General features: G+C 45.7%; 1 protein-coding gene across 13 annotated transcripts in view; it reads left to right on the top strand.

The window, feature by feature from the left end:
* STIM1 (stromal interaction molecule 1) overlaps positions 1-12871 on the top strand; it is a 203479-nt gene that overhangs the window by 138687 nt on the left and 51921 nt on the right. For 12 of the 13 annotated variants that reach the window (XM_013999088.2, XM_021101954.1, XM_021101951.1 and 9 more), the window contains 1 exon segment: positions 2920-3034. In XM_013999088.2, coding sequence (XP_013854542.1) covers positions 2920-3034 — 115 coding nt within the window. 13 annotated transcript variants of the gene reach the window in all.

Below are 12871 nucleotides of genomic sequence, written 5' to 3'. Positions count from 1 at the left end.
AGGGAACAGATAGTTTAATGAATGGAATTGGGATACTAGGTAGTACCTTGGGGGAAAAATGTTGAGAATCACAATATAGCATACAATACACTGGATGTAAGATGGCATAAAGGGCTATTTAAAAATCCGGATATGTAGAATACATTAGTCAGTTTACCTGTCTAAGATCTGATAAAACCTCCTGCTCTGGTCCCTTCACCACGTCACTTACTTAATCCTTATTATGAAGCAGATTTTCAGTTTCCGTTGTGGCTCAGTGGGTTAAGAATCCGACTAGTATCCTTGAGGATGCAGGTTCAATCCCTGGCCTCGATCAGTGGGTTAAGGATCTGGTGTTGCCATGACCTGCAGTGTAGGTCGCAGATGTGGCTTGGATCTGGCGTTGCTGTGGCCGTGGTGTAGGCCAGTAGCTGCAGCTCTGATTTGACCCCTAGCCTGGGAACTTCCATAGGCCACAGGTATGGCCCTAAAAAGGAAAAAAAAGAAAAAGTAGATTTTCTCACCAGTTTCAAATGAGATATTGGGGAGCTGGAGAACCTAACTCACAGTGTCAGAAGGGACCTGGATTTAGTTGTGGCCAGAGGACTGTAAACTTAAACTCAGGCGTGTGAGCCCTGGTCTCACGCCCCGTCTCCCCTGAGGTCTTGACTTCCCCACACCATTCTAGCCTGCGTGGGGGTGGAGCCAGGCATACCTCTACCCCAGGTAGGGAGTAGACTGCACTAAAGCTGCTCTCCAGCAGGTAGCTCTTAGCCACCGGTGGCCATATGAACTTAAGTGTAAATTAATTTTTTAAGGATTTCAGTTCTTTAAGAACACTAGCCTCATCATGAGTGCTCGACAGCCCCCTGTGCCTAGTGGCAGTTGTTTGGACTGGACAGATGTCGAGCCTTTCCATGACTGCAGGAAGGTGTACTGGACGGCGTTGCATTACAGCCGTGGACATGGTCAAGTTGCTTGTGCGTGGTGGTCTGTATACCCTGGCTAGGCTGAGGGCTCCAGTGTGGACTCTCTTCAGACTGGTCTCCTGAGTCGTTAGGCCCAGATGTCTTATTGTCTGGAAAACCCAGGGGAGAAAACCATCCCTTGACCCTGGACATAGGGATCTGGACCCTCTGTCAGCTGTTGATTCGCTTAGTCAACGGCGTTTGCTGACATGACTCTGGGTCAGACGCTGAGGAGAACGAAAGAGGGATGAGACAGTTCCTGAACATTCTGGTAACGCGTGTTCTTGTGAGAGTAGTGGTCAGACAGAGCTCATAGTTCTTTGATGTTGGAGGCTCTGCGGAAAGCGGTGACCCCTGTTCAGTCTTGTGCTTAATAACGTGGTTTAGGATGAGGCTGAATGAATATCTGTGAAACTAATTACCGCGTAAATTTCTAAAAGCTTTGATTTCTTTTGCTTTTCTTTTTTCGTGTAAAGGTATAGTATGAAAAAAATCCGCATAGCTAAAGGACAGCATGTGCAATGCGGGGGATTTTAGACTCTAAGGTCAGATATCTTGGGTTGGAATACTGTCGCTTATCAGCTGTAACCCCAGGCCGATGCGTCAGCTGTTTAATGCTGAATAACCAACTTCCCCCCAACATAGTGGCTCTAAACAGCCGTAACACTTATTTTGTCATGTTTCTGCCATCTGGGCTTGGCTAACTGGCCACAGCTCCTCTGTTTCCCCTTGGCATCAGATGCGATTACTCCAAAGCTGGGGGCTAGAATCACCTGATGTCTCCGTCACTCGCAGGTCCGGCTCCTGGGCTGGAAGACTGACAGCTGGGGCTGCTCAGACACCTCTAACTCCATATGGTCTTTCCACATGATCTGTCCAGCATGATACCTTCTGGGTGGCCAAGCTTCTCACATGCTGGCCCAGAGCTCCCGAGGCATGTGTCCGGAAAGGGAGCGAGCCAGGTGGGAAGTGCGTTGCCTTTTCTGACCCAGCCTTGGAAGTCATCCGCCATCACCCTGCCACATTCTCTTTGTTCGATGCGTCACTGATGGTTGCCTGTGTTCAAGGGGAGGGGAATTCAACTTGTGTGGGAGGATCATCAAGGAATTGTGGGCACATTTTAAAGTCATCACAGCAAGTAATTTAATCTCTTTAAACTTAACGCTTTGAGTACTTGGGGGCCAATTGTGTTCTTTGAGAGTATTGCTGTTCTCAATTGTAAAATAGGTGTGATAATTCATTGGTTGTTCAGATTAGGTGAGAAAATTGAAGTTCTTGGAATGCTGCTTGGTGTATAGATAAATGCTCAAAAGTTGTTCATTCTTCCTTCCTTTTCTCTAATTAAAAAATTGGAGTTATCTGGTGGCTCATTGGGTTATGGATCTGGCATTGTCACTGCTGTGGGCTTGGGTCACCACTGTGGCATGGGTTCAATCGTTGGCCTTGGGAACTTCTGTGTCCTGCAGGTGCAGCCAAAAGAATATGACAAAGGAACTTCTTATTCATGTTTTTTTTTTTTTTTTTTCCTTTCCCCAAGTGAAACATAACAAAGAAGAAAAGACAGTCTAGGCGTTCCTGTTGTGGCGCAGCAGAAACAAACCTGACTAGTACCCTTGGGGATGTGGGTTTGATCCCCAGCCTCACTCAGTGGGTTAAGGATCTGCTGTTGCCACAAGCTGCAGTGTAGATAGAAGATGCGGCTCGGATATGGCATGGCTGTGGTTGTGGCGTAGGCTGGCAGCTGCATCTCTGATTCGACCCCTAGCCTGGGAACCTCCATATGCTGCACCTAAAAAAAGGGAAAAAGACAGTCTAGTTGGCGGGTAGGACATAAGTGCGCAGAAGGTGCACGGACGATGGGATGCCCTGTGCGCCAGGCGGATGGGACAGGCTCTGGTGACTAGACGACCTGTGGGGAGACTTGGGCTGGCTCCCAGGCATCTCTTGTGACTTGTGTGCTTTTCCCTTGCAGTTCCTGAGGGAGGACCTCAATTACCACGACCCAACAGTGAAACACAGCACCTTCCATGGTGAGGATAAGCTCATCAGCGTGGAGGACCTGTGGAAGGCATGGAAGTCCTCAGAAGGTAACAGGCAGCCTGGTTGTCCATCCTAGTTGCTGGGAGGTTTAGAGAAGATGGGTAGCAGTTTGGCCTTTAAAGGACCTGAGTATAAGATGCTCGGTAGAGAACAAATTACTAAAATGGATCTACGTACAGTCACTGACTAGAGACTCTGCAGAGACCGAATGAGATGCTGGGCCGAGTCACTGTGCTGGGACTGGGAGAAGATGCTCCAGACGGAGCTGGAGTTGTTCTCCATTGGCATTCTCGCTGGATGCCATCCTATCCCTGCCCCGCCTCCTCACCAGCTCCCCGACTCCCCAAAGGAATCCCTTTGGTTGCTTCATCTCCAGAGAGAGGGAGCTGGCTGGACTTTTGAGGCAGCCCTTTTTTCTGAAGCTCCCCTCTTGGTCCTGGCTCTGCTGAGTCCTAGGTGGTTCAGAGGTTGAGTTGAAGTACAGATGGGCTCTCTCCTGAGTCTCTCTTCCAGGTTAAGTAGCTCTAGTTCTTTGGTGAAAACTTCTTTTCCCCCAGCCTCCTCCTCCTCTTGGTTTCCTGCCTGTGGACACGTGTCCGTGTCTTTCTCGGGTCTTGGGTCATGGCTCCTAGAATTGGGTGCAGACCCCCAGGTGTGGTCAGATGAGCGCAGGGCTGAGCAGGACCGTCCGCTTCTCAGTTCTGGACCCTGTGCGTCTGCTGACGCGCTCTGGTGAGACACCGGTGCCTCCAGCAGTCACGTCACTTTGCCGACTCATTTTGAACTTACCAAATGAAAACTTGAGCTCTTTGGACCTTTGCCATTTGTAAAACTGCCAAACTCTGAGTCCCTCGATCGCCCCTCTTCTTCTGGAGCATTTGCTTCAGAGTTCCGAGTGAAAGAGCAGGTCTCACTGTGTGAGACTTGACAGCGAAGAGAAGAGCAGTGCTTTCGGCTCCTCTCCATTCGTGGCAGCGGCTGGAGCTTCCTTCAACACTCAGAAAAACTGAAGCAGTCTCTCCCCTGGGGTCTCTCAGGATACGTCTTAATGCTAAGACGTGTTCAACATAAGTGACCCTCAGGGTCTCTGGCTTTTCAGATGAGGAACCTCGGGCCTAGATTTATATAAAGTTACTTGTTCATTGTCATGCCTTTAACACATAGTGGAGCCGGGCCTTCTGCTCTCTAGGCCATTGCTTTTTGTACCACCTTAGTTGAAATCACTAGTCTGGTGGCAGAGAAGACCAGTTTTAGGAGGAATGAGGCAGTTTCTGTTTTTGTTTAAATTCTTACCTAGGATAATAGAATTTTAGTTCTGGAGAATATGTCATTCTGTATTTATAGATGGATTTGAACAGGAAGACCTGGATTCTAATCCTGGCTCTGGGATGGACAGGCTGATGCTTCTTGTGGACTCTGTTTTATCAAGTTATTTTATTTTATTTTGCTTTTTTGAGCCGCACCCACGGCATATGGAAATTCCCAGGTTAGGGGTCGAATCAGAGCTGCAGCTGCTGGCCTACACCACGGCCACAGCAATGCCAGATCCGAGCCTTGTCTGCGACCTACCCCACTGCTCACAGCAACGCCGGGGATCGAATCTGCAACCTCGTGGTTCCTAATCGGGTTTGTTGCTGTTGCGCCACGACAGGAACTCTTATTTTATCAATTTAGAAGAAGCATAAGTCAGCTCTACAGATTGCTTTCTGGAAATCTTTCGAAGCTGAGTTCCCTGCAGGGACTTCTGTTTAATAGCTCCTGAGCCACTCAGGCTGTCTGGGAGACCAAGCATAGACATGATCTTCGGAATGATTCCAGCAGTGCCAGGAAAAATCCTCCAACGGTACCATTTTATTTTAGTTTTCTTCTTTTTCTGTAATAACTTGAGGCCGTGGCGCCTGGGTTTTAAGAGTGGTGTCATAAGTAGGAACTTAGAATGAAAGATGGCAGGGAGAGCATTCCTGGGCTTCTCTGAAGGCCAAAGAGCAGTAGCCGGGAAGGGAAAGTGACCAGGAGAAGACAGGAATTGAGGGACTAAATCATGATGTTAGAAAACAGCCCGAGACAATTTTCTGCTTAAGAACTTTATTTTTGGACTCAGCAACGAACTGGAATACTTCCAAGCGTGTTCTAAATGACAGGAAGATGGAAGGCATAGGAGCGAGTTCTGCGGAGTCAGTGTCCATTAGGGATGAGCAGAGGAGAACATTTCAGCGCACAGTGATGTAGCCCTTAGCTACGCTGGAGGTGATGCATGTGCCCCTTTGGGGTTTGCTCACCACGGGTCGTGCCTGATGGTTTGACAGACTAAAAGGGAGAGTTTTTCTGGTGTCCTCTTTCTCCCCGAATCTGCTTCATTATTACAAGGGAGGCCCCTAATCTTTCTGGAGTGATGATTTGCAGAGCTGCGGAAGGCACGCACCACTCTGGCACTGGCTCACACTGCTGGCCTGGATTTTGCTGGATGATGTAGCGATCAGCAGGGGTTGTTTGTATTCAGAACGTGAGCTGACTCATGTCAGTACCATCCATGTGATGGGTGTTGTGAACTTTTCCTGCCTAATGTTGGAGCCAGTCTTTCCTCTGTGTTATTTAGATTTAAGCCGAAAAGCCTGATAATCTCTACATTAGCCAGACGTGGAATTTAATAATAAAAACAACAACAACTAAAAACTGCTCTAATACTTATATCCTATTTAGTATATGCTAAGCAGTGCTCTGAGGGCTTTACATGTATTAAGTTATTTATTTCTCATAAAAATCTTATGACGTATAAATACTATGATAATTTCCATTTACAGAGGAAGAAGATGAGGCAGAGAGAGTGATTACGTGAAATAATATAATGCAGTTCTGTCACTAACTATCCAGGGTTAGTGGAGACTTCATAAGAAGAGGGCACAGTACCCAACAAGGCCACTCTCACTTCAGGCTACAAACTGGCCTTGAGCTTTGGGTGCTCAACCTGTGCTCTGAGCAACTGGCTACAAAATCAGGGGTTCCCACAAGTCCCTCAGGTTTAGTAATTTGCTTTGGTAAATTACATTTATGAGTCTAAGAATTCAGGGAAGTGCTATGCCTGTGATCACAATTTTATTATAAAGGGTAAAAATTAGGACCAGCCAGAGAAGACACCTACGTGGCAAGGTCCTGTAGGGTCCTAAATGCGGAGCTTCTGTGTCTTCTCCCCATGGAGTCAGGACGTATCACCCTCCTGGCACATCAGTCTTCAGTGCAAACACGAAGCTCAACCAAGCGTCATTGTCCAGCCTCGTTTTTATTGGATTTCCTATAACTTAGTCCTGATTGATTGACCCCATGATTGAACTCGATGGCCAGCCCCCTCTTCTTCCCCAAAGGTTGGGCTGATACGACCTGGCTCAAAGCCCCCGTCCTTTCGTCACCGAGTTGGGCTTTCTGGTGACCAGCCCCCATCCAGAGTCATCTCATTAGCGTGAACTCGTGTGATCCAAGGGTCCCACCACGAATAATCATGATTCTTCTATCACCAGGGAAACTGACCTGAAGACAAAAACCAGCCAAATTCTTTATTATACAGAACTGAGTGATTAAGGAAGGAATAGCTGAACTCGCAGGGCTGAGAAAGAGTCGAGAACAAGGACAACTCCAGAGGTCCCAGCAGCGGGAACTGGGGATTGGCCTCTTCGAGCTCGTTACTCTCAGGTGTCTCAGCCACATTCGGTTTTCATGTCTCAGTGTCTTTGCTCAAGTGCCAAACATCGTGGAGGGAGAGTCAGACCGCCACAGTTTGGATCACAGGCTTACATAGGGTAGTGACAGTGAGACAGAGTGTGTAGATGGGGGGTGGCAGTTCTTTAAAGGAAGAGATGCCAGGTAAATTTTGTAGAATCGCCGAGAAATAGAATTGCTGTTTGCATATCTGAATCAGTGGAAATAGAAACAGTGGCCTTTGCAGGAAGGGGTGGTGGGAGGCACTAGGGGAGTCCCTTTTAGAGGATGGCTTCCATTCTTCTAACAAAAGGACGTCATTACTGTTTCTTCTCAGCTTCCCTGGATGTGAAATTTATTTATTTAAATTTTTTTTTTCCATTACAGCTGGTTTACAGTGTTCCGTCAGTTTTCTGCTATACAGCACAGTGGCCCAGTCACACCTACATGTATACATTCTTCTTCTCACATTATCATGCTCCATCGCAGGTGACTAGATAGAGGTCCCAGTGCTGCACATCAGGATCTCGTTGCTCATCCACTCCAAATAGTTTGCATCCATGAACCCCAAGCTCCCAGGCCATCCCACTCCCTCCCCCTCCCCCTCGGCAACAAGTCTGTTCTCCGCGTCCATGAGTTTCTTTTCTGTGGAGAGGTTCATTTGGGCCTTATATTAGGTTCCAGAGATAGGTGATATCATATGGTATTTGTCTTTCTCTTTCTGACTTACTTCACTCAGGATAAGAGTCTCTAGTTGCATAAAAGCCCCCTTTATTAATTTTGATTCTGACTGAAGCATATGATTCCAGCTGAAAGCAAAAGAACCTGATATTATAGTGTTATTCTGAACGTTGTCTTGAGAAAATGTTTGTTTTCTACTAGGCTCTCAGAAATAATGATATAAGCTGACAGATCTCCTATTCTGTCTGTGCTGTTTTTCGTGGGACAGGAATTTTCACAGGAGCAGCAGAGCAGTACTGGAGAACCAGGAGGAGTTTACAAAGAAAACTCAGCAGAACTGGCCTCTTTGTTGACATAACACAGGGGGTCTAAACCATTTCAAAAATCAGATCAGTTTGGTGGCTTAGCAGTTAAGGATCCGGTGTCACTGCTGTGGCTTGGGTCACTGCTATGGTGTGGGTTCGCTCCCTGGCCCAGGAACTTCTGCATGTCACGGGTGCAACCAAAAAAAACCCCCAAAAGTTAGATGAGTATAAAAGAGTTGACTTCCCTTAAAATATAAACAACAACAAGAGAAACCCAGTGAGATACCTGTTTAATCTGTTCTCCTAGTTATTTAAAAATTACTTTGGGAGTTCCTGTTGTGACTCAGTGGTAACAAACCTGACTGGTATCCATGAGCACGTGAGTTCAGTCCCTGGCCTCGCTCAGTGGGTTAAGGATCAGGTGTTGCCGTGAGCTGTGGTGTAGGTTGCAGACGTGCCTTAAATCCCACGTTGCTGTGGTTGTGTCGTAGGCTGGCAGCTGTAGCTCTGATTTGGCCCCTAGCCTGGGAACCTCCATATGCTGCAGGTGTGGTCCTAAATTAAAAAAAAAATACTTTTCAGGCGTTCTGTTGTGGCTCAGTGGAAACGAACCTGACTAGTATCCATGAGGATGAACATTCGATCCCTGGCCTTGCTCAGTGGGTTAAGGATCTGGCTTTGCTGTGAGCTGCCCTCTAGATAGCCGACACGGCTCGGATCCTACATTGCTGTGGCTGTGGTGTAGCCTGGCAGCTGTAGCTCCTATTTGACCTTTAGCCTGGGAACCTCCATATGCCATGGGAACGGCCCTAAAAAGACCAAAAAAAAAAAACAACAACAACAACAAAAAAAAAAACCTGCAAATTGGTACAACATTGTAAACCAACCAACTGCACTTTAATAAAAAATTTTAAAAATTACTTTGCTGAGTGGATCTTCACGTTCATTTGGTGAAATGCCTCAACCCTTAGTTGTTTGTTGCTACATTTTTAGGGAGAAAGATGTCATGGGCTTTTTCTTTCTCTTACGTTCCTTCAGATAGACGTACAGAAGGGCTGCGGTGGGTGTCGAGTCACAGCGTCAATGCTGGGGTTTTTTGTTATTTAAAAAAAAATTAACGTATTGCAGTCATCTTCTATTTATATTAAAAAGCTGGCTGAGGATAAAGTGTCTTATTTGCATCCTCATGTAATAAAGGAAGCAGCATCTCTAACCTATTTCTTTTTTTCTTTTTTTTTTTTGTCTTTTGTCTTTTGTCTTTTGTTGTTGTTGTTGTTGCTATTTCTTGGGCCGCTTCCGCGGCATATGGAGGTTCCCAGGCTAGGGGTCGAATTGGAGCTGTAGCCACCAGCCTACGCCAGAGCCACAGCAACGCGGGATCCGAGCCGCGTCTGCAACCTACACCACAGCTCATGGCAACGCCAGATCGTTAACCCACTGAGCAAGGGCAGGGACCAAACCCGCAACCTCATGGTTCCTAGTCGGATTCGTTAACCACTGCGCCACAATGGGAACTCCTCTAAGCTATTTCTGTTCCCAAGTCCTCAGGATTCCACCTCTGTAATAGAGTCTATGTGTATCTCCTATGATACTGTTTTAGCTCAGCTTCCTGTCTTGAAAGAGATTTATTGACAGAATCGTAATTGACAATAAAATAAGGTATGACTATTTAAAGTGTACAGTTTTTAAAGTTTTCACAAATGTATACAACCGTTAACGCACCCCCACAATCAAGATAGTACGTACATTCTTCACCCCTAAAGTCGCCCTCAGCTCCTCGTGATCCCCTCCTGTCCCTCAGACAACTGCTGACCTGCCTCCAGCCAAAGGCTAGTCTGCATTTTATACACACAGAATCATATATGCCTTAAAAAACTGGCTACTTACCATGATTATTTTGAGAGTCATCCATGTTGCATATGTAAATGGTTTTTTTTAAATTTTTGTTGCTGAGTCTAAAATTATCTAAATATACCACACTTTATCCATTCACCTGCTGACAGACATTTGTGTTATTTTCAGTTTTGGGTTATTACACATAAAGCTTCTATGAATATTCATGTACAAATCTTTCTATGGACATATGCCTTTTCTCTTAGGCAAATGAGGGTGGAATGGCCAGGTCATAGGGTAGGTATATATTTTTAAAAAACTGTCAGACTGAACTCAACAACAGAAAAACCAGCAACCCAACTGAAAAATGGGCAAAAGACCTGAGTAGACATTTCTCCCGAGAAGATATACACATGGCCAACAGGCACATGAAAAAATGCTCAGCATCACTAATTATTAGAGAAATGCAAATCAAAACTACAATGAGGTATCACCTCACGCCAGTCAGAATGGCCATCATTAGTAGTAAGTCCACAAATAACAAATGCTGGAGAGGCTGTGTCCTGCACAGTTGGTGGGAATATAAATTGGTACAACCACCATGGAGAACAGTATGGAAGAACCTTAGAAAACTATGCATAGAACTACTATGACCCAGCAATCCTACTCCTGGGCATATATCCAGACAAAACTTTCATTCAAAAAGATACATGCACCTGTATGTTCATTGCAGCATTATTCACAATAGCCAAGACATGGAAACAACCTAAATGTCCATCTACAGATGAATGGATTAAGAAGATGTAGTACATATACACAATGGAATACTACTCAGCCATAAAAAAGAACAAAATAATGCCATTTGCTGCAACATGGATGGAATTAGAGACTCTCATCCTAAGGGAAGTAAGTCAGAAAGAGAAAGACGAATACCATATGATATCACATATCTGGAATCTAATATACGGCACAAATGCACCTTTCCACAGAAAAGAAAGACTCCTGGACGTGGGGAACAGACTTGTGGTTGCTGAGGGGGAGGGGGAGGGAGTGGGATGGACTGGGAGCTTGGGGTTCGTAGATGCAAACTGAGGCATTTGGAGTGGATAAGGAATGAGATCCTGCTGAATAGCACAGGGAACAATATGTAGTCACTCGTGATGGAACATGATGGAAGATAATGTGAAAAAAAGAATGTGTGTGTGTGTGTATATATATATATAGCTGTGGCACTTTGCCACACAGCAGAAATTCACAGAACTGTGTAAATCAACTGTAATAGAAAAAACCAAACTGTCAGTATGTCTTCAAAGTAGTTGTATCAATTTTACGTGCCCTGAGACTCTCTGTTCCTCCACATCCTTACCAGAACTTGGTATCATCTGTCTTTAAACATTAGCCCTTCTAATAGTGTGGCGTGGTTTTATTTCACATTTGCCCGATGACGAATGATGTTGGGCATCTTTTCATGTGTTTAAGTTGCATTCATGTATCTCCTTTGGTGGATTATCTGTCCAAATCTTATGTCTGTCTTTTGTTTTGTTTTGTTTTTTGTTTTTTGTTTTTTTTGGCCACACCTGTGACATGTGGAAGTTCCCAGGCCAGGAATTGAACCTGCACAACAGCAGTGACCCAAGTGCTGCAGTGACAACTCTGGATCCTTAACCCACTGTGCCACAAGAGAACTCCTCTTATGTTTATTTTTTTTTTTTTTTTTGTCTTTTGTCTCTTTAGGGCTGCACCCGTGGCATATGGAGGTTCCCAGGCCAGGGGTTCAGTCAGAGCTACAGCTGCCGGCCTACACCACAGCCACAGCAATGCCAGATCTGAGCCAGGTCTGCGACCTACACCACAGCTCATGGCAATGCCAGATCCTTAACCCATGAGCGAGGCCAGGGATTGAACCCGCAACCTCATGGTTCCTGGTTGGATTCGTTTCCGCTGCGCTATGATAGGAACTCCCCACCTCTTGTGTCCATTTTTTAATTGGGTTGTTTTCTTTCTTATTGTTGAGTTTTGAGAGTTCTTTATATATTCTGGGTATAAATCTTTTATAAGATGTATGCTTTACAAAGATTTTTTCTCTTAATCTATGGCTTGTCTTATCCTCTTAACAATGTCTCTTTTTTTTTTTTTTTGCCTTTTTGGGGCTGCACCTGTGGCATATGAAAGTTCCCAGGCTAGGGGTCGAATCGGAGCTGTAGCTGCCAGCCTACGTCACAGCCACAGCAACACCAGATCCGAGCTGCGTCTGCGACCTATACCACAGCTCACCGCGATACCGTATCCTTAACCCACTGAGTGAGGCCAGAGATCAAACCTGCGTCCTCATGGATGCCAGTCAGATTCATTTCCGCTGAGCTATGATGGGAACTCCAACAATGTCTTTTTATTTTTATTTTTGGCCACACCTGTGGCATGTGGAAATTCCTGGGCCAAGGATTGAATCCACTCCAGAGCAGCAACCCAAGCCGCTGCAATGGTGATGCTGGCTCCTTAACCCACTGCACTGTTAGAGAATTCCAACAGTGTCTTTAAAGAACAGAATGTTTTAATTTTTCTGAAGTCCAGTTTATCAATTTGTTCTTTTGTGGATCATGCTTTTGGTATCATTTATAAGAAATCTTTGCCTAACCCTAGCTTACACATTTTCTTCTGTATTTCCTTCTAGAGTTGTGTAGTCTTAGGTTTTACATTTTAGCCTATTATGTGTTTTTTATTAATTTTTCTTTTTGGCTTTTTTTGGGGGGCCACACCTGCGGCATATGGAAGTTCCCAGGCGAGGGGTCGAATCCGAGCTATAGTTGCCAGCCTACACCACAGCCACAGTAACACCAGATCCCTGACTCCCTGAGAAAGGCTAGGGATCGAACCTGCATCCTCATGGAGACTAGTCAGATTCGTTTCCACTGCGCCACAATGGGAGCTGCTGTATTCATTTTTTCTATGGTGTTAGACATGGATTTTTGTCCTTTTTGTGCTTACAGATGTCCCCGTTGTTCTAGAACCATTTGTTGAAAATTCCTTCTTCTCCACTGCACTGCTTTGCACCTTTTGTCACAAATGATTTGTCCAGGAGTTCCCGTTGTGGCGCAGTGGTTAACAAATCTGACTAGGAACCATGAGGTTGCAGGTTCGATCCCTGGCCTTGCTCAGTGGGTTAAGGATCTGGCGTTGCCGTGAGCTGTGGTGTAGGTTGCAGATGCGGCTCGGATCCTGCGTTGCTGTGGCTCTGGCGTAGGCCGGCGGCTACAGCTCCGATTCAACCCCTAGCCTGGGAACCTCCATATGCTGCGGGAGCAGCCCAAGAAGTGGCAAAAAGACAAAAAAATTTAAAAAATAATAAAAAAATGATTTGTCCATATAAATGCGGGT

This window comes from Sus scrofa, chromosome 9 (genome assembly GCF_000003025.6).
Source record: "Sus scrofa isolate TJ Tabasco breed Duroc chromosome 9, Sscrofa11.1, whole genome shotgun sequence".
NCBI classification, from domain to species: Eukaryota; Metazoa; Chordata; class Mammalia; order Artiodactyla; family Suidae; genus Sus; species Sus scrofa.
Note: the sequence above shows the minus strand (reverse complement) of the source record. Positions and strands in the feature narration are given on the sequence as shown.